Here is a 20,966-nt window from a genome sequence, read left to right on the forward strand (position 1 = left end):
CCTAGATACATATTTATAGTCCAAGGGACTTTCTAATTCAGGCGTGCACCTAACCGTGCACGGGTAAAACTCTAACTCCTAACCGATACGTATCCTACTATGGTACAGATACACGGGCATGCTAGCCCAAACTTTGCATATAAGGTCGATTCACGTATTTTTCCGTATATAATCTTTAAGCCCATCTTGATCACGGCCCACCTCTGACCTGGTCAAATTCCGGTGATAACAGATATGCATTTGTGATATGTGTTCCACTTTGTCCATTTGAACCATATGTCGTGTGTCATTGTTGAACTACGTCATTTTGTGTGTCGTTCTTGAACTATGTGATGTATGTTGCACTTTGTGTCCACTTAAATTATGGTACATTATTTGTTTCATGAATTATGTGTGATTATTTGATCTTTGTGATTGCAAAATAGTATAAAAACTGTTTTCTCGCGCCCGCGCGCGCTGTATTTTGCAGCGCCCGGCGGAGGACGATTTTTTCCGCCCGCGCACGCGCTGCATTTTGCCGCGTCCGGCGGGGGAAAATACGGCCCATCGCGCGCTAGCTGTTTACAGCACGCAGAATCAGAGGTTTAGCGCGCCGCGATATTGTTGGAGATGCTCTCAGAGTGCAAATTAGCGTCCCCAAGCTGGGATTGCACGGAGCAACTTCCCCTTGACCAGGAATAAAATCCTGGCATCGCTAGATAAGCGCCTGCGTTGTACCTGCCCTAATGAAACTTTAGTAGGAGTAGTTCTTGAAGATATGGCTTCTCCCAAACGGTTTCCTCGGGCACACGTATAAAACCTGCCTCCCCACCCTCTCTCCCCCGTCAGTTTCGTCCGCCCCTCTCGCGTCATCTCTTCTCTCCTATCGATAGAGTCGCTGGTCATGGCCGTGCAGGCGCAGCACGTCTCCCGTGCCTTCCACCACCACCTCCACTCCTACAGGTCTGCACGCCTTCGGATTTCTGTATCTCGGTCTCTGTTAAAGAGGGCGATGTCTCAATCCTATGCGTCTTGCAGGGCTCTGGAGAGGAAATAGCACCTAACACCACATGTTGGTGACTTTTTTGCAAGGAACCACAACATGTGTTTGTTTTTGCATAGAACACCATATTTTGCTGTAATCACTTGCATAAAGCACATAGCCAATCATTAAAAGCTTTAATAGCCATTTAATCAGTCTAGCCCGTTGTGGCGATGCCAAATGTGGTATTTTCTCTCCTTATTCAACCGAACTAGTATGCACAGATCAACTCATACTGATACCAGGAGGAGGTAGCCAACCTCACCAAGTACCCAGCGACCCGAAGACTCGCACACATGTCGAGCCGATAGAGAGCTCGCGGATAGCATGTCGCGTTTTACGTGGTGATGGTGAATGGTCCTTAGGCGCGTCACCCGTGGCAGGAGTGAGCTTGTCATGCTGTCGCGTGGGGTGTCTCAGCTGTGATGCGTTGTCCTTGACTCACCCATCCCTATCAGAGAGCTCACCATCCTCAGGTCATCGCTGCTCAAGCACGGCAAGCACCGCAAGGCAAGGCAGCACCGGCTGCTGAGGCGGACATGTGGTGCTTCGACTGCTCAAGATGTCATCTCATATTCCTACCGCAACCTAGACAGGAAGAAGCCCGTTTGACAGCATGACATGGTTTGGCGCGCTACATTGCATGTGACCGGACATGGTCTCTCGTTTGTCGAGTTCGTGGGGGGAGGGGGTGAGCAGCTACTCCACCACCGTGGACGAGCAGCCACTACACATGAAGGTGGCACGGCAGTAGAGCACCAGGACACCGACCATGGATTCCCCCGGCCCCGATGTCGGTCTCATCCCCACCGTTGGCGCGGCGTGCTGATGTTGCCGATCACCGGCGGCCGTGGTGGAGGATGGCCGCCTCCGCTTCGTATATGGAGGAACCAGTCCGAACATACCAGTTCAGCCGACAATGAAGATTAATTGTCAATTAAAGCTTTCAATAATGGGTTATGTGTTTTGCGCAAGTGATTACAACAAATTGTGGTGTTCTCTGCAAAAACAAACCCATGTTGTGGTTCTGTGCAAAAATGTCACCAACATGTGGTGCTATCTGCTATTTCCTCGGCTCTGGAGGACGGGGCGACGGGTGCCTCTCTGTTCCTGGACGAGCGCGGCGGGTGCGCGCCGGCGATGGCCGGGATTGGCAACGCGATGCCGAGCAACGTCCCCAGAAGCGATCTCACCTGCAGCGACAACAACCACAACTACGCTTTCGTGCCGAGGACGCGGGCGCGCGTGGTGGCGGCGGCGGCGCCTGGTTTGATGGACGAGCAACCGCGCGGCGTTGGAACGGCTGCGGCGGCGCAGGGGTTTGTGCCCGTCGCCGTCGGCGATATGGCGAGCAGGTCGATGGGCTCCGGAGTCGCGTCAACCAGCGGGATGATTGGCATTGGCCATGCCGACGGATTGTCCCAGGGCATCCTGTACAACCAGGGAATGGAGATCGACGCGCTCGTGCGAGTCGAGGTACGTACGATCACCTTGTCCGTGACTGGAATCGATCGAGTTCTGGTGATTGATTCCCCATGGTTTTGATGGATGTGTGCAGACCGAGCGGATGCGCGCGGGATTGGACGAGGCGTGGCGGCGGCACGTCCGGGCGCTGGTGGCGGCGGCCGAGCGCGCCGCGGCGGTGCGGCTGCGGGCTGCCGAGGCTACGCTGGAGGTCGCGCGCTGCCGCAACGCGGAGATGGAGGAGAGGCTGCGCCAGATCGGCGCGGAGGGGCAGGCCTGGGTAGGCGTCGCGCAGAGCCACGAGGCCGTCGCCGCCGGGCTCCGCGCAGCGCCGGCCCTGGCATTTCAAAGGCCCGGTGCAAAACCAAAAAATGAGGCCCTATGCACAAATAATGGAGATTATTTTTGTAGCTTTCGTCGCTTTTCATAACCACACATACATATTCTAGATGATATCTTAGCACATAATACAAACGCTACACGAACTAGAACATGTAATGAAAATTGAAACGTTAAAACAACTAGACCTGCGGCAAAGAATGAAGCTTGACCCCTGGTGGCCAAGTACCAACAATCCCTTTGCAAATCACCGCGGGCATAGCTACCACCGCTGCCGCACCGGCCACTTCCCTGCTGTAGCGGCTTCCGCCACCCCCTTGGGTTTGCCTCTTTCTTCAACATTTGTTTCTTTCAAACCTATGGGAATTGTGGAATGGGGAAGGAGAAGTGGAAAACGAATCCAATCTAATCGGATGAACACCTGAAAGAATATATACTACTGTTTCAAATCCAATCCAATCCAGTAGGAAGGGATTGTATTAATTGCTGCAAATCCAGGATACGGAGTAGGAAGTAGATTCCTTGGGTACAAATCTTGACGGGAGAGCGCCACATGCATGGAGGACGGGAGAGCCGAAGAGGAGAACGAGGAGTCAGGGGGAGGCCAGATCGAGGAGACGAAGGCGATGCGATGGACTGGAGTCAATGCGGATTGCGGCCGGTTCCCTTTTCTCTAGCGAGCTGTTGGCTGTTGCGTGCATAGGGCTGCATCCAAAGGCCTCAGCTGATTGTGCGTGGCTAAAGATTAAATTAGATTTGGTCAATCATTTCATTCCACAAGATAAGCCTAGCCTTACATGGGTGATGGGTGTGGGGGCCCCTGCCAACCGGAGGCCCAGTGCGGCCGCACTGGTTGCACTGCCTCAGGACCGGCCCTGGCTCCGCGCCACCCTCGACCAGCTCCTCCAATCCCCTTGCGCCGCCGGGGAGGGCGACGCCGAGGACGTGCAATCGTGCTGCTTCGAGACCTCCGCATGCGGCACCGCCGGCGCCGACGACGCGGCGTCGATTGCATCGGCGGCGTGCAGGGCCTGCGGCCAGGGCGGGGCGTGCGTGCTGGTTCTGCCGTGCCGTCACCTGAGCCTGTGCCGCGCGTACGACGCCAGCGTGGACACGTGCCCAGTGTGCGCGGCCACCAAGAACGCCTCGCTACATGTCCTGCTCTGCTGACGCCTCATGGTCTGGAAGCCGTGGCCTATCTTCCGTATGCACACTGGCGCAGGTCACAGTTTGTTCAGTTTACAGGGTCGCACCGATGTAGAACCGGAGCTTTTTTCCCTGAACTTTGAAGAAGCGAAATTTTGGCCGAGGAATAGCAGTGCTCTTCGACCATCTCAACAATTTTGTAGCATATATGCTCAAAGACTCGGAGTTTTGGCTAGAACAACTGTCTGGGTGGCTCTGAAGAATCCCTCCGATCCAAATTAATTATATCACAAATTGATGCAAAATGCTGCCTAGGTCTGTTTGAACTTGCGGCATTAAGGCATCTCCAATAGGGCGACGCATTTCGGACGCCTAAATTGTCCGCGCGCGTCCGTTTGCGTCGCCCCGTGTACGCCGAAATGGTCGCTAGGCGCAAATTGTCCATTTGCATCGGGGGCAACCCAGCGGTCCGACCTATTTTGGAGAAACTTGCATCAACCCTTTCCTAAATTGCTTGCACGGTTGTGAAGTAGAATCGATATATTGTTTGATCATGCCATGCAAAGTCGAATCGAACAAGTTCAAACAAATTAAACATACAAACTACGAGAACAAACACGAGAACAAACAAATTTTAAACTAGCTACTTTTTGTACTTTTTGTTAAAAGGCCCCGCCTTGTCATCCTCACAGACGCGCTTCCTGCTCGCCACCTCCTCCGAAGAGGTACTTCCAGTCGACACGTCCGACGAGCTTGAGTTCCCCTCAACGAGTGGCCATTGGGGTCTTCCTCCTCGTCGGTGAACGGATGACGAGCCTCCGCTTGCGCCTGCGCCCTCGCCCGGGCCCTTGCCTCCTTCCTTGCCACCGCCACCTCGTCGGCTGCCTCCTGCGCCTCCAACCGTTCCCACCTTGCGTCTGAGTCCTCCTCCTCGTCCTGGCCGTCGAGGCCAACGAAGTCCCCCTCCTCCTCGCCCTCCGTCGGAGAGGAGCTAGAGTTGCTCGGCGTGGCAGCTCTATCCCACCAATGCCGCCATCCCGGCGGCTTCTCCTCGCTGTCGATGTCCGACAACGACATGTTGCTCATGGTGGCTAGCCGGTGTTGGAGAAGAAGATGAATGGCAGCCGGTTGGAGATGAATTAGAGCAGGCGTAGGAGTTTTATTGAGCACAGATTAATGACAGTGCGTACAATGGAGAGGTCTACGGTTGCTCTTCCGTGGCGGTTCGGCGCTCCATTCCGGCGGTTGGGGCGTCGATCGGCGCGGTTGCCACTTCGGCGGTTGCCCTCCACAGCAGTTATTCTGCTTTAATTCGCGTCGGCTCGAGTCAGGTTCCTGCCAGGCGAGCCCGTGGGAGTAGCGAGCGGACGCTCGGCGCGACCGCGGAGACGCAAACGTGCCGCATATTTGCGCCGCGTTTGCGTCTCCGCGGATGGTCCGGACACTATGTGTCGCCCCGCTGGAGCAGGGTGCCGGTCCGGGCAGACGCAAACGGTCGCGTAGTGTCCGTTTACGTTGCTCCGTTGGAGATGCCCTAAATTTGGATGAGAGGTAGTACCTGCCCGGAATTACACAATTGGCAAAATTTGGGGAACTGCTGATATCCACTCATGCCACCAACGCACCCTGAATTCTACTGATAAGGGTGGGCAGACTATATGTGCAATTGAGAATTTGGGCGTTGAGCAGTGTGTTTGATACTCGGGATCATTCAGGGCAGGTGTAAATTTATTTCAGGGAAGAATGATTGTTGGCCCTGAACTCCATGGTATGATCAGAATGTCCGTGTGAATCTTCCCAACGCGCATCTTCTGCCCTCTGAAGTCTGAACTTATTGCTGGGTCAAATGAACAAGTGCAGACGTGTTGGAAGGATCAGGGGAAATCGAAGATAGGACAAGGTTTTGTTCAGATGTCTGATTCCGCTGCCGAAATGCGGATATGGATGAAGTTGTTAGAAGTGACGGCAGCTATTGCGGTCTGAAGAACATGACTGATTGATTGATTACCTGGTGCTCCGATGTAAGCTTATCAATATTGAAAAGGTCTTGGTTCAAGTTCTCGACACATGCAAATGAGTCGGCTTGATCAGTTGCGTGATGGCGCAAATGACAAAATATTGTGTACGTAGCAGCCTGGTCAAAAATCCTATCCTATTCCTACCTGCCATCAAATTAAAGTGATTTGCACAACTAATTCGTGACCATGTGTGGTCTTTATTAGAACGCCATCTGTAATGATGGTACTAGGACATGTCGTGTCTGGACTTCGCTGCTGCATGTTCCATGTCTTGGTAGTTCCTGATTAGTCTTTTTTTCCAAAAAAAATCATCACTATGTTATGTGTGGGATTATATGAATTAGGTTGTTATTCTGGTCGAACATTATCAGTACATTTGTGCGTAACAAACCTGCACATATACGAGATAAGTTAAATAACCGCCCATGTAATTTAGTCCTGAACGAGAAAGACCCTCATACACATGATATGGAAAAAAAAAATTGCGGGTACATGATATGGATTTTGATTGTAGTTAATACAGTTTTTCAAATGAAGATATTGTCTCGGGTACATTTGTGTTCTTTCAAGGATGAATTTGCTAGATTGGCGGCGCGAGGGGTATTCTTTGGTATTCAATATTATACCAAAGATTTTTGCAAAACAGTGAAAATTTTGATTAAACGGTGAATATTTTGGCAAACAACGACAATTTGTGGCCAAATGAATACCACCCACGGGAATGAATACCAAGCATCAACTTCCTAACGCCGCCACCGAAATTCGCCTCTATCGTTGAATAGTTTTTTAGTTCGGTTATAGGTCCAAACTCCAAAGTAAGAAGTATTTCATTCATATAAAACTGCTTCATTGCTAGTAAAGTGTAGTGAATAGTTTTAGTAAATACTAAAATTTGACCAAACATGTAAAAAGAATCAACATGTACAATATCAAATACATATAATATGAAAGTATTTTTAATGGCAGTTCTAATAATATTGAGTTGATTTTGTAGATGTTGATATACTTTTCATATTTGGTCAAATTATTGGCCAGTGCTAAATACAGACCCATATATGTATATCGCAAACCAAATTGTGCCCATGATGTTGGTACGAATTTTACCAAACAATTACCCTCTCTCTCACGCAAATGGCGTCCACGTAATAGTAGTGCCTCCAGCCGGAAACAAGTAACTTGAAGTTGACTGATTCACATATCTACACAGTAAAATATATCTTGATACATATGAATATAGTTAAGGTTATGTGCATCTATTAATGCAGAGGTAGAGGTTTTCCCAATTTCTAAAAAACAAACATATGAATATAGCTAAATCAGAGCCAGTTATTTTCGAACGGAGAGAGCTGGGAAGCAACTACGCCTTGTACATATAGTCCTTGATTTTTCTGAAGAGTACATATAGTCCTTGATGCTGATGGTGGAGAGTGTCGTGATGAACCTAACCGGGTAGCCTTGGACTTGGACCAGAAGTCTAGAACCACCGCCCGGTCTCGCTTTTGTTTTCCATTCCACGGCCGCCCTACAATTTTCCAATCCGTACAGCACGGGCCGCGTGCCGCCGTGCGTACGTCTCATTCATGGGCGTGGGCCGCGCGGCGGTGACCTACTCCTCCGGTGGAATCTGCCGCCGGCCAGCCGATCGGTCCACTTTATCCGCACACACGCGGGGCTTCGCAGGAAGAAAAGCCACGCTGCGTTCTTTTTAGTCAAGCCGCCGACGACTCGCGCGCGCAGGCATCGGATCGCCGCCGTTGCACGACGGCAGTGCGCGCACCGGCCTGCTGCTTGCGTCGAGCGCCGGCTGCTTTCGGAGCAGTTGGACGGCGGATCAGCTCGTTATCCGGAATGGCTGAGGTAACTGTTATCCATCCGGCGGAGAAGTGGAGCGACACGGCGCTGGTTACTTGGGTGAGGCCGCCGGAGTTGCGGACTGCCGTGTGTCGTGACTGCGGGTAATCTTGTCTTGTTTGATGTGGTGTGTGAGCGTGCGTTTGTACTAGTCCTGCATAAGTCAAAGGTTGCTATCATGCTATCTCATATGATGGCCAATTCGATTCCTTAGCACAAAGCGTGCGCTCGGCAGACTTACAGGGGACTTCATGCGTCTAGAATGGCAGGCACCTTTTGATCATTGGAAAAAGCAGTACTAGATGTTTTCCGGTTCAAAATAATTACATCAAAATAGATGTATATAGACAGGGAGTAGATGTTTTTCTTATTGATTGCCCAATTTTATTTCTTCTACTCCCTCTTTTTTTTTAGATGTCTTCTACTCCCTCGGTTTCTAAGTAAAAAAAGGAAGAGCTCTTATCGGTTGGTTGAACGAAGAAAAATGTTGAAACACATTGTGTGGCTACGTCGCCGCTTTATCAGGAGGCCAAAAGAGAAGAGAGAGAGGGGGGGGGGGGGTAACTTCTTTTTCTAAATGGGGATTATCCCGGCCTCACGATGCACACAACCAGCTTTATTGAGAGAGGGGATTAACTAGCGATGCCGATTTTTTTTTTAACAGAAGGCACGAGTGTCCAGCTTTAAATTAATAAAGCCTTTTACGGCCAGTACATACGTGCTGAAGAACAACTTACAAACCATCGACCATACAAGCACAACAAGAAAGAAACACTAAGCATAGCTTGAGGTAGCCGAGGCCCTCATCCACGAGCAGCGACGAAGTCTAGAGAAGCTAGCTGAAGAAGGAGTCAGCAGACCTGACGCCATGGATTGCACCTGGACAACGGAAAATGCACTCACACCCAGTCCATGGCCGAAGAAGGCTCCATGCCTCCTCGTCCTGGTTCGAAGGACGCCGTACAGTCGGCTAATGGCAGCGCTCTCCCTGAGCCTGAATGGGAAGTGCAGCCGAGACCCCCGGCGGACCACCGTGCACAGTCAGACACTGCTAGCACACATCCTGAGGAGAGCCGCCCCGTAGTCCCGTCGCTCGCCTCCGAGAAGAAACTGCACGGGAAGCCGGAGAAGAAGTGGGCGCTGCCCACCGCTGCAGCACCGGACCCCCCCTTTCTCGCCCAAGGCCGCGCCTTCAGCAAGGACAGCGATGCCGAAGTCGCATGAGGGGTCCAATGGTTAATGATGGCCGCGGGGATTTAGAAAAAGGAGGGTGTGACGACGTCCCGGCTTGGCGCTGTAAAACTATACGGATACATATTATTTATTGTTGTATTAGGGTGACCATCATGGGATATATAGTTCCAGAGATAGAGGGAGGAGACTTGGAGTATGGGAAAATCTAATATCCTAGTCCATCTTAACTCTTATATATGTACTCTAACATTTCCTCAGTTGAAGCACGATTGAAGTGGACGACTGTGCATGGTTTTAAAGTCCTCGTGCTTCCATCGTCTTTCTCGGTCTTGTCATCATCAACCGTGTCACGGATGGTCCGACACCTAGGGCGATACATGCGTCCAATGACAAGCTCAATGGTTGATTTGCAACATGCCAGCTGAGGTGGCCGATAAGGCGAGGAGAAGAGGCATGTATCTAGACAGACAACGGGTCGAGGGTAGTGTCTGCGTGCGAGCCAGGAGTATGTTTGGTTTGTCATTTGTGTCCAATGTACACTTCGGGTCTTGTTTGGATCATGGCTAGTTTTTTTTCCTTGCCTTCACAGTTTGCAAACTCTAGTTTGCCTTTTTGCGGCATTAGCCAAAATCTTGGGCGACCAATGCTTCATGCAAACTATTGGCTAGCCAACATTTTGGCGGAGTGAGCGTGGGCTGAAATCAGGAACACCCAAACACTTTGGCAGACATAAATTGTGGGCGAGTGGAGAGAATATTTAGTTCTAAACACCACTGAAGCCAAAATAGCGCATCACCAATAAAAACTTTTGAAGCAGAGTTGGCAACTGCTGTCCCATATATGCATATGTAATTCAGGCACTGAGTACTTCCGATGGACATCCAGTCTGAAAATTTTAACCTAAAACGAATTGTTCCCATAAATGAAGTGAATGAAACTACATGGAGTAGCACCGTATACAAATGTAACAATGAAAAAAACATTTGTACAATCAATCTGTATGTCAGTGTAGGCATCTATTTACAAGCAACCTCAAATTCAGTATTGAGCTATATCTGATGTTGTATAGTACCGCCCCAAGGAGTGCCATCCAACAGACCCACGATTCACACCTTCAGTGGAGAAGGACACAGAGGTGGTGTCCGCTCTACATGAGGATGTCGCGTCGAGAAGGCCATGCAACAAAATCCAAAGCCTGAAGCAGCAAGTGGATCTAAAAAAACCAGTGCTTCCTTTTAGGCTTGTATTGGCTTGGGACTGCAACGCAACAAGTAATTTCCTCTTAAGAAAATATATACAATAGAATCAGACGAACAGACTATGCATCACAGATCCATGGCTAAAGAAGCTAAGGGCATTGCGGTTCTCACCTCGAGCATCATACAGTGAGTTGTAGTGAATTTCGGACCAGAAACTTAGCCAGAGCTCTGAAAAAACATGCAGCGTCAACATGAGCCATCACAACCAGTTATTTATTTGTTTGCTTTAATCTATATTTATGCAGTAATGAAAAATAATATATGTATAAGCATGCGCACAACAGGTATTTATTTATTTGCAAATTATGTGCAACACATCTAGTGAGGGAAATAATATGCTGAAGCAGCAAGTGCAAGTAAATACTAACTAAAAACAGTACCATTCGCGACTAGTATTTTTTAAGCAAAATATTTGTTGTTCCTTGACACAGGCCAAAACGTTACCTCTCTGCGGAGCCTGATATTGTGGAACAATTTCAATAAAACAGGTATCTCTGAATGATGTTAGAAGACATATTTTCGCAGCAAACTGCAGAAGCAAAGAGAAACATTAGGTGTCTTGTTTCTCAAGGGGCTCATCTTGTCAAGATGTGAACATCTAATTCCATATAAGGGTACAAAACTATGGTAGTATATATTCAACTAATGTATAGAACTTTTAGTGCCGCACAAGTATAAATATGACATGTAATGCACAAAGAAAGTAATAATACGAGAGATTAAGAGACCATTAAGATTATGGTATAATTAAAATTATAGTCTTAAGTACTTCTGACATTGACAGAATATGTCAGTCTACAATGAAAAACAAATTCGAAAATTGATCAAATATAAGAGGAAGAAAATCTTGCAACACTGCAGGGAAATGGATAAAGTTTCAGTCCAGCAGGGACATGATGGAAACATTGTGTGTGAAATAGAATTAACCTTATCAGCAGCTGCTTGTAGTGTGACATGGTCTCCCCACTCACCGGATCTGGAAAATATGAGATTTCAGTGACAGTAATAACTAAGTACATAATCACAAGAATGAACTGTTTCCATCAAAGTACTCCGCAGCTAGATCAGGCCCACGTAAGTGCGTACTTTTTCATCTTCTTGCAGTAGTGTTTATATTTCATTGGGACATGGCCTTCATACAAGGAGTTACATGCCTTTAGCTGCAGAAGAAATAAAAAAAAGGGAGCATTCAAGTCTCTGTAAACAGAATTAACTAGTCTATAGCCTAGCGATGAAAATCCGTGTATCTATAGCTCACATGAAGAAGGAAAAGTAGTAAATCAGACAAAGGAGGTATTCATGGAAAAGGTGAGATGCATGTGTTGAGGTATAGAAGGAAGAAGTGCCAGTGTACTAGTGTAGCCATACGAGCAAGTAACATATACTGAACAGTGGTATTTCTGATATGCCCAGGTGACCAATATACCTGCTTCACTATTTCTTTACGAACGTGCTTGTGATGCTCGGGTGATCGATATAGCTGGTCTGAGAGTGCACGGAACTACAAAACAATAAATAGATACATAATCAGATGAACATATGGGCAAGAACTTTAAGAGGTAATGTAATTTCGTTAAGTTAATAAAATTCTGCTTCAGGAAAAAAAAACACAAACCTGACAATTGCCATCGCCTGATACCCTCACTTCAAGCAAGCCATATGCATTTAACCTAATAAAAAAACTCTTGAATTAAGAAATACATGAAGAACGATATTATTCAATGAAACAGGTGGGTAAGTGATTCGAGGTCAGCTTGAGCAGATTCTGGAGTGTGCACCAGAGTACATGCTAAAACTGTTTCAGTGTGTAGATAAACAATTAACTGAAACGTAAAAAATAAAGGCAAGATATGATTTAGATGCACAATCCGAACGATGTGCCAAAGTTTTCCCTATGTCCTCCGGATGTCTTTCATAGAGTCCCAAATGTCAGGCTCAGAGCAAAAAATCATGCTTCTACCTTTTGGGTCAACTTCTATGGACTAATGCAAGAATAAATTTCTATGGACTTGTATAGCTACCAACTCTGGACTCTTAATATGTGTCAAAATGTTTTCCAAAAGACTGATAAGAAAGCATGTAGCCATCCGACATGCATGAAACATTAATACCTCTGGTCCTCTTCCACTGAAGGCGATATATGGTAGTACTTTCTATGCTAAAAATGAAGCCTAGCTTTGCGAGAGGCAGAAGTAAAAAACTGTACTAGATTAAATCATATATAAAAAATTATTAAAAGGTACCTATCGTGAAGGCGGTGATGATCCATAGTGGCATCACTATACGTCGGGAAGTACGTGTTGATCCGGGGAACATGCTGTAAATGTGCCAAAGGAAAGGAGTGTCAGGTAGAAATTCATCTTTTTAACCAGTAAATATCATACCATAGAGTAGAGAAAACCATAAGGGGGCAAAACAAACAAATCAACGGTACTTACTAGCAAAGGAACGGAAAACAGAAATAAATAGAACAGAACAGAACATGCATGCAACAGCTTACAGGAATAGATGTTAAATTTGTAAGACGCTTGGCCATAGCACCATCAAGATTGGCATATTCTTCTTCAAGAAGCATCGCAATCATTTTGTCATCATCGGTCTCGCTTCTCTGGCTGCTCGCAGAGGTAGAGCTGGATGAGGCACCTTCACTTGGAAACCTATGCGTCATCTGCAACCTACAGGAAAAAGAAAATGAGGAAAATATGTATTTTACAATATGTTCACGAAATGTGCTGGTAGAACATAGATATTCAGATGTCATAGACAACAAAAAATGAAACATATGCAGGGCACGGAAAACGGTAAATGAAATTTATGAGCACTAGGCAAATACAGAATTACAGGAAATATATACAATCTACAAGGATATAAAATCATAAAGCAAGACTTTATTTCGTAAACCATATACTAATTGAAGGGAACATGAGAGGAGCCTCTAATTATTAGTTTACTGCATTTGCTAAAATTATCTTTGTTTATTGAGAATGACGAATAATGAATTGGACAATCATTTGATGCAATGTATCCTTGTTTACATACACCACACACTCAGTTGTAGCAAACCAAATGAAAATGTATCAATAGGTGATATATCTAGGATCCTATGTATGATGTAAGGTGTAACTACTTGTCCACTTCCATTGAATAATCCACTCTATATATCTGCATAATGTGTGCAGGATATTTGATATGTAATGACGTGTCGAAGCTAGCGATCAAGCTGCTCCATTAGACCCGAAGCTTTCTTCTTATCCCTTTTGTCTTCTTACGTAGGATGATTTCATCCGAGTGTGTGTAAGGCGGGTGGCAAATCTTTTTAATTAGTTCTCCTTTTTTGCAATTTTATTATTTTATTCGTGTGTAATAGGGAAATGGATCATGTTGAGGTTGAAGCAAGCAGAGTCCCGATTACACAGCCATAATTGTCAGAATCATGATTCTACTATCCGATTATACGACTTTACGAATTACGACCCAAATTGAGTGTAACGATTCAACGATTATGCTAAGTAGAATCTAAGATTTTACGATTCTAAAAGTTAAGATCCTACAGTTTGCGATCCTACCATAGAGGTTCCGATCTGATTCAAAATCACGATTCTGACAACATTGTACACAAGAGCAAATTGGGTCGCTTAGTCTCATGGGCATTGCAATGATCAGGAGAGAGAGTCTCTCCTCCTCTAGAATTGAACTAACTTCTCTGCTAGCTCTTTCAAGTCCTGAAGGCATCTGCATTGGTTTCTAGAATCCAAGAGGATTTCTACTGTCGAGTAGAAGGGGGCTGCAATTAGCCTAGTCAACGGTATCCAGATGACAAAATGGGTCCTGCCTCTGCCTGCCTATGGATACTCACTCCCGCCCAGAATCTTCAGGGTCTCCAGTTGCAACTAACACAATCAGGTTGTTCAATCAGACCCAAAACAAATCGTTGACTCTGCATTTGGGCATTGATTGTGGCCGACTCCCAACCACCGAAAATCTGAGCGAGAAACTGCATAGACTGTTGGCACCTGGGAGCATCAGTTTGCTCGTGGAACAACTGAAGAAGCTACCTCCAGAATCTCCAGAATCAATCTACCTCTAGCCGTTGTACTGGACGGATTGGCAAGATCCCTAGCAACTCCCCAACCCCGGCAGCCCGCGCTAATCGATCCCGCCCCGTAATTTCCTCAAACAACAACAAGAAAAAGATCCATTCCGCGCCCGTAGACCATGAACCCGATTCGAGCTTTCCTCTTCTACCACCGCACAGAGAAATCCCCAAAGCAAGGTAAAGGAAAACAGGTCCCCAATCACGCTGGGAGCGGCACGGGAGCATACCTGCGGTGGCCGTCGGGTGTGAATTCGGCGGGGGCGCGAGGGCGGAGGCTTTTGCTTTCTTTCCGGTGGGGGCGCGTTTATTTATTTCGTGGGGGAGGGAAGGTGAGGTGGAATGGAAGAAACGGAAAGGGGACGCGGATTGATGAGGGAGACGGCTTCCCCCCTTTTTCGTTCTTGTTGGAGCAAGTAAGTACGAGCTGCGATTTAAAAGGGGACGCCGACGCCGATTCTGGTTGCTTCAGTTGCGATTCGCTGCCGCGTTTTCTTACGCGTACGGCATCCTAACCACCACCCCATCCAGGGCCCAGCTATTTTCTCTGCCTGACAAGTGGGCCACACGTTGGTAGGGTACGTGCAATCGCAAATTGCTTCCTCAGCAAAGGAGTTTGACTGTTTGTTTTTGCCAGCTGAGCATAATAGTAGGTTTTAAAAACAGCCAAAATTTCTGAATGTTAGAGCATCTCCATCAACGTTTCTATAGCGTTATTGGGACGCAGACAACACATCCCTTCATATAGAAATGATTTCCAATGCCAGCGATCCCAGTAGGCTAGCCCCGATAGCAATTTTGCTTCAAAATAAAATGACATTTACAAATAGGAAATGAACTGCAAGTCAAGTTTTTCAAATAGTTGTCGCCAACCTCGGGGGTGAAGGGCGCCTGCGGCAACAACAGCTCGAAGAAGAAGGCCGCCGATGACGGGGACGTGATACTTCTAAAGTCGTTGGCTTGGCCCCAAGACTGTGCCCGGTGACAAAGAAGTAGCCACTCGGGCACTCGTATTGCGCGCCTCCAAGGCCCTGCGTCATCGCCTCCGCATATGTCGTTGCGGCCTGGTTGGCTTCGCTGGCCAGGACACGCCTCCTCCAATCCGTAGTCACTATCTGACACCGGTCGATGAGGGCCTGCCATTCCTCCACAGACATGGTCGTCGGCTTCACCTTCAACGGTGCCTTGCGGGGCTTCGACGACGTCGTGGGCTTCTTTCTCACAGGCATACCGAAAGTGGTAGCGGCGAGGGGCGAGGGCGCACTCTGGGCATGAACTGCAGAGGCGGGTGGGCGGGGGAGGCGGGGAGATTGGAACTAGTTGTAGGGTTGGATTCTCTGACTGCCGGGCAGGACCCACTAGCGAATTCCGTTGGGGTGTGGAGTGCCGACGTGTCTGCTTCTCACCCCGACCATAGGGGTCGGGGCAGGAGCGCCGACTATTCTATTGGGCTTTAAAATCACCCGGCTACGTTTGAGACACATCGGTGTGGCTCAAAAACACCTTATGATCCCCATAGAGCTATTGTGGTCCCTATTGGGGGCGTTGGTGGAGATTCTCTCCGGCACTGAGTACTTTTCGCACTTTGATTCATCTAGACGCATTTTAGCGTATCTTCAGTCGCGTCCCCCAAACCGTCCCCCCAAACCGCGCCGGATTGACCGTTTGGGGACGTGTTTCGTTCATGCCGCGTTTGAGGGACGTCGCTCTCCAGCCGTGTCCCCCAAACGCCCCCCCCCCAAACATTAAATAATGGTATTTGAAAACACAACCATTTATCAAATATAGCATACAACAACCATTTATCAAATATAGCATACAAATAAATATGTTTGCGGAGATTGTTTTTAAATTAAAATACAACAAACAACTAAACAAATGTAATAAATAGGGCTAGATCAAGGTGCCGTGGCATTTATTGATAATCCATTGATCCTCCACAAATGCTCAACGAGATCAGCTTGAAGTTGATCATGAACATTGCTGTCACGGATCTCTGCGTGCATGGTAAGGAAATTAGCAAAATCATCATCCACAAGAGTGCCCTCGCACTCATAGAGACCAAGATATCTCCTGGCATGATTCTTGCGGTCATCCTCGATGATCATGTTGTGATTGATCACACAAGCATGCATCACCTCCCACATTTGGTCGTGAGACCAGCTTAGAACAGGGTACCACCAGACAGTTGCAAATTGAGCTTGAAGCACACCAAATGTCCGCTCGACATCCTTCCTGCAAGCCTCCTGACGCGTAGCAAAGTGGGAATTCTTCAGACCTAATGGATTCGAGATTGTTTTGACAAAAGTGGTCTATTTTGGATATATATCATCGGCTAGATAATAGCCTTTGGTATATTGGTGGCCATTAATCTTATAGTTGCATGGTGGAGCATACCCTTCCACTAGTCTGCTGAACACCGGTGACTGCTGCAACACGTTGATGTCATTGTGTGATCCCTCCATGCCAAAGAAAGAATTCCAAATCCACAGGTCATAATCTGCCACAGCTTCAAGCACCACACTGCAATATCCATGACGCCCTTTGTATATACCTTGCCAAGCAAACGAGCAGTTCTTCCATGACCAGTGCATGCAATCGATGCTTCCAAGCATTTCAGAGAATCCTCTGGCATCATTTTGTGCCATAATCCTTGCGGTCTCTTCCTCAGTTGGCCCCCTCGATTAGTATTTGCCAAACTTTCCCACCACAGCTCGGCAAAACTTGTACATGCACTCAATGGCAGTAGACTCACTCATGCGAAGGTAGTCGTCTTGTGTATCGACAGGTGCTCCGTATGCAAGCATCCTCATGGCGGCGGTGCACTTCTGGATCGACGACAACGCCTACAGCTTCGTGCTTGAGCTTGAAGTAGGGGTCGAACTCTCGAACGCAGTGGAAGATATTCATGAACAGACCCTTGCTCATCCTGTACTGGTGCCGAAAATTGTCGGCATGTGTTGCGTCATCTGCGAAGTAGTTGTTGTGCAGCATGCATGGTATGCCCCTCCATCCTCTACCGGTGGTTCGACTTCTTTCTCCCCGGCCTTGATCCTCCGCGGCGCGGCCTCTTCCTCGGTAGGCTTGTATTTGTTCGACGGTTGATGGCGTGTAACTCACACGTTCGTTGGGAACCCCAAGAGGAAGGTATGATGCGCACAGCAGCAAGTTTTCCCTCGGAAAGAAACCAAGGTTTATCGAACCAGGAGGAGCCAAGAAGCACGTTGAAGGTTGATGGCGGCGGGATGTAGTGCGGCGCAACACCGGGGATTCCGGCGCCAACGTGGAACCTGCACAACACAACCAAAGTACTTTGCCCCAACGAAACGGTGAGGTTGTCAATCTCACCGGCTTGCCGTAACAAAGGATTAACCGTATTGTGTGGAAGATGATTGTTTGCGAGAGAAAACGAGTAAAACAAGTATTGCGACAGATTTGTATTTCAGTATTAAAGAATGGACCGGGGTCCACAGTTCACTAGAGGTGTCTCTCACATAAGATAAAAGCATGTTGGGTGAACAAATTACAGTCGGGCAATTGACAAATAGAGAGGGCATAACAATGCACATACATGTCATGATAAGTACAGTGAGATTTAATTGGGCATTACGACAAAGTACATAGACCGCCATCCAACCGCATCTATGCCTAAAAAGTCCACCTTCAGAGTTATCGTCCGAACCCCCTCCGGTATTAAGTTGCTAACAACAGACAATTGCATTAAGTATTGCGCGTAATGTAATCAATAACTACATCCTCGGACATAGCATCAATGTTTTATCCCTAGTGGCAACGAGCACAACACAACCTTAGGGGTTTCGTCACTCCCCGGATATCAATGCAGGCATGAACCCACTATCGAGCATAAATACTCCCTCTTGGAGTTACTAGCATCAACTTGGCCAGAGCCTCTACTAATAACGGAGAGCATGCAAGATCATAAACAACACATAGGTAATAACTTGATAATTAACATAACATGGTATTCTCTATCCATCGGATCCCGACAAACACAACATATAGCATTACGGATAGATGATCTTGATCATGTTAGGCAGCTCACAAGATCCAACAATGAAGCACAATGAGGAGAAGACAACCATCTAGCTACTGCTATGGACCCATAGTCCAGGGGTGAACTACTCACTCATCACTCCGGAGGCGACCATGGCGGTGAAGAGTCCTCCGGGAGATGAATCCCCTCTCCGGCAGGGTGCCGGAGGAGATCTCCAGAATCACCCGAGATGGGATTGGCGGCGGCGGCGTCTCTGGAAGGTTTTCCGTATCGTGGTTTTTCGCATCAGGGGTTTCGCGACGGAGGCTTTAAGTAGGCGGAAGGGCAACGTGGGGGGCCACACGAGGGCCCCACACCACAGGTCGGCGCGGCCAAGGGCTGGGCCGCGCCGCCCTATGGTGGCGGCCCCTCGTGGCCCCACTTCGACTCCTCTTCGGTCTTCCGGAAGCTTCGTGGCAAAATAGGACCCCGGGTCTTGATTTCGTCCAATTCCGAGAATATTTCGTTACTAGGATTTCGAAACCAAAAACAGCAGAAAACAGAAGCGGCTCTTCGGCATCTTGTTAATAGGTTAGTTCCGGAAAATGCACGAATATGACATAAAGTGTGCATAAAACATGTAGGTATCATCAATAATATGGCATGGAACATAAGAAATTATCGATACGTCGGAGACGTATCAGCATCCCCAAGCTTAGTTCTGCTCGTCCCGAGCAGGTAAAACGATAACAAAGATAATTTCTGAAGTGACATCCATCATAACCTTGATCATACTATTTGTAAACATATGTAATGAATGCAGCGATCAAAACAATGATAATGACATGAGTAAACAAGTGAATCATAAAGCAAAGACTTTTCATGAATAGTACTTCAAGACAAGCATCAATAAGTCTTGCATAAGAGTTAACTCATAAAGCAATAAATCAAAGTAAAGGTATTGAAACAACACAAAGGAAGATTAAGTTTCAGCGGTTGCTTTCAACTTATAACATGTATATCTCATGGATAATTGTCAACATAGAGTAATATAACAAGTGCAATATGCAAGTATGTAGGAATCAATGCACAGTTCACACAAGTGTTTGCTTCTTGAGGTGGAGAGAGATAGGTGAACTGACTCAACATAAAAGTAAAAAGAATGGTCCTTCAAAGAGGAAAGCATCGATTGCTATATTTGTGCTAGAGCTTTTATTTTGAAAACATGAAACAATTTTGTCAACGGTAGTAATAAAGCATATGAGTTATGAAAATTATATCTTACAAGTTGCAAGCCTCATGCATAGTATACTAATAGTGCCCGCACCTTGTCCTAATTAGCTTGGACTACCGGATCTTTGCAATGCACATGTTTTAACCAAGTGTCACAATGGGGTACCTCCATGCCGCCTGTACAAAGGTCTAAGGAGAAAGCTCGCATTTTGGATTTCTCGCTTTTGATTATTCTCAACTTAGACATCCATACCGGGAAAACATGGACAACAGATAATGGACTCCTCTTTAATGCATAAGCATGTGACAACAATTATTATTCTCATATGCGATTGAGGATATATGTCCAAAACTGAAACTTCCACCATGAATCATGGCTTTAGTTAGCGGCACAATGTTCTTCTCTAACAATATGCATGCTCCAACCATTAAGGTGGTAGATCTCTCTTACTTCAGACAAGACGGACATGCATAGCAACTCATATGATATTCAACAAAGAATAGTTGATGGCGTCCCCAGAAACATGGTTATCGCACAACAAGCAACTTAATAAGAGATAAAGTGCATAAGTACATATTCAATACCACAAGAGTTTTTAAGCTATTTGTCCCATGAGCTATATATTGCAAAGGTGAATGATGGAATTTTAAAGGTAGCACTCAAGCAATTTACTTTGGAATGGCGGATAAATACCATGTAGTAGGTAGGTATGGTGGACACAAATGGCATAGTGGTTGGCTGAAGGATTTTGGATGCATGAGAAGTATTCCCTCTCGATACAAGGTTTAGGCTAGCAAGGTTATTTGAAACAAACACAAGGATGAACGGTGCAGCAAAACTCACATAAAAGACATATTGTAAACATTATAAGACTCTACACCGTCTTCCTTGTTATTCAAAACTCAATACTAGATATTATCTAGACTCTAGAGAAACCAAATATGCAAACCAAATTTTAGCAAGCTCTATGTATTTCTTCATTAATGGGTGCAAAGTATATGATGCAAGTGACATGGGCATACCCTTCGGGTACCCACTATTAGTATACCTGGCTCGGCCCAATATGGAGAAGACCCAATATAGAGAAGGCCCAACAAGGCAACCCGAAGAAGTAGTCGACTAGGACTCTTGTAAAACCCTAGGCTGGTTGCATATATAAAGCCAGCCAGGGCACCCGAAATAAGGGAGAACAGATAGGCCAACAAATAGACAGAATATAGACAACACATATCCGCCTACGGCGGCACCCTGTAAACACATCTATGATCATATACTGGATTGCTAGCAGCACGTAGGGATCCTCCACCGAGGGGACCCGAAGCTGGGTACGTCGTGTGCCTAATCTCGCTCCCG

General features: G+C 46.9%; 2 protein-coding genes across 2 annotated transcripts; one reads left to right on the forward strand and one right to left on the reverse strand.

The window, feature by feature from the left end:
* Positions 1-847: 847 nt before the first annotated feature.
* On the forward strand, positions 848-3,994 carry LOC124672149. The gene is made up of 5 exons (XM_047208423.1): positions 848-993; positions 1,480-1,627; positions 2,078-2,497; positions 2,580-2,802; positions 3,702-3,994. Exons 1-5 carry the CDS (start codon positions 884-886, stop codon positions 3,992-3,994), a joined length of 1,194 nt encoding a protein of 397 aa, XP_047064379.1. The 5' UTR covers positions 848-883.
* Positions 3,995-9,849: 5,855 nt separating this feature from the next.
* Positions 9,850-14,775, reverse strand: LOC124676400 (OVARIAN TUMOR DOMAIN-containing deubiquitinating enzyme 12-like). The gene is made up of 10 exons (XM_047212471.1): positions 14,616-14,775; positions 12,793-12,967; positions 12,536-12,609; positions 11,908-11,962; positions 11,719-11,793; positions 11,379-11,452; positions 11,220-11,268; positions 10,737-10,821; positions 10,404-10,460; positions 9,850-10,290 (listed from the first exon to the last, which is right to left on the reverse strand). Exons 2-10 carry the CDS (start codon positions 12,958-12,960, stop codon positions 10,247-10,249), a joined length of 681 nt encoding a protein of 226 aa, XP_047068427.1. The 5' UTR covers positions 12,961-12,967; positions 14,616-14,775; the 3' UTR covers positions 9,850-10,246.
* Positions 14,776-20,966: the final 6,191 nt, after the last annotated feature.

Source organism: Lolium rigidum, chromosome 7 (assembly GCF_022539505.1).
Source record: "Lolium rigidum isolate FL_2022 chromosome 7, APGP_CSIRO_Lrig_0.1, whole genome shotgun sequence".
NCBI classification, from domain to species: Eukaryota; Viridiplantae; Streptophyta; class Magnoliopsida; order Poales; family Poaceae; genus Lolium; species Lolium rigidum.

Bases quoted from the DNA above. Each gene is read 5' to 3' on its own strand.
- LOC124672149 (XM_047208423.1), top strand. From the start codon at position 884: ATGGCCGTGCAGGCGCAGCACGTCTCCCGTGCCTTCCACCACCACCTC. The intron at 994-1,479 runs GTCTCAATCCTA...CATCCCTATCAG, and splicing joins TCTCTGTTAAAGAGGGCGAT to AGAGCTCACCATCCTCAGGT. The intron at 2,803-3,701 runs GGCTCCGCGCAG...AGGACCGGCCCT, and splicing joins CCACGAGGCCGTCGCCGCCG to GGCTCCGCGCCACCCTCGAC.
- LOC124676400 (XM_047212471.1), bottom strand. From the start codon at position 12,960: ATGACGCATAGGTTTCCAAGTGAAGGTGCCTCATCCAGCTCTACCTCT. The intron at 11,794-11,907 runs GTTTGTGTTTTT...ATTGTTTTGTAG, and splicing joins CAGGCGATGGCAATTGTCAG to TTCCGTGCACTCTCAGACCA. The intron at 10,461-10,736 runs GTAACGTTTTGG...ATGTTTTTTCAG, and splicing joins ATATCAGGCTCCGCAGAGAG to AGCTCTGGCTAAGTTTCTGG.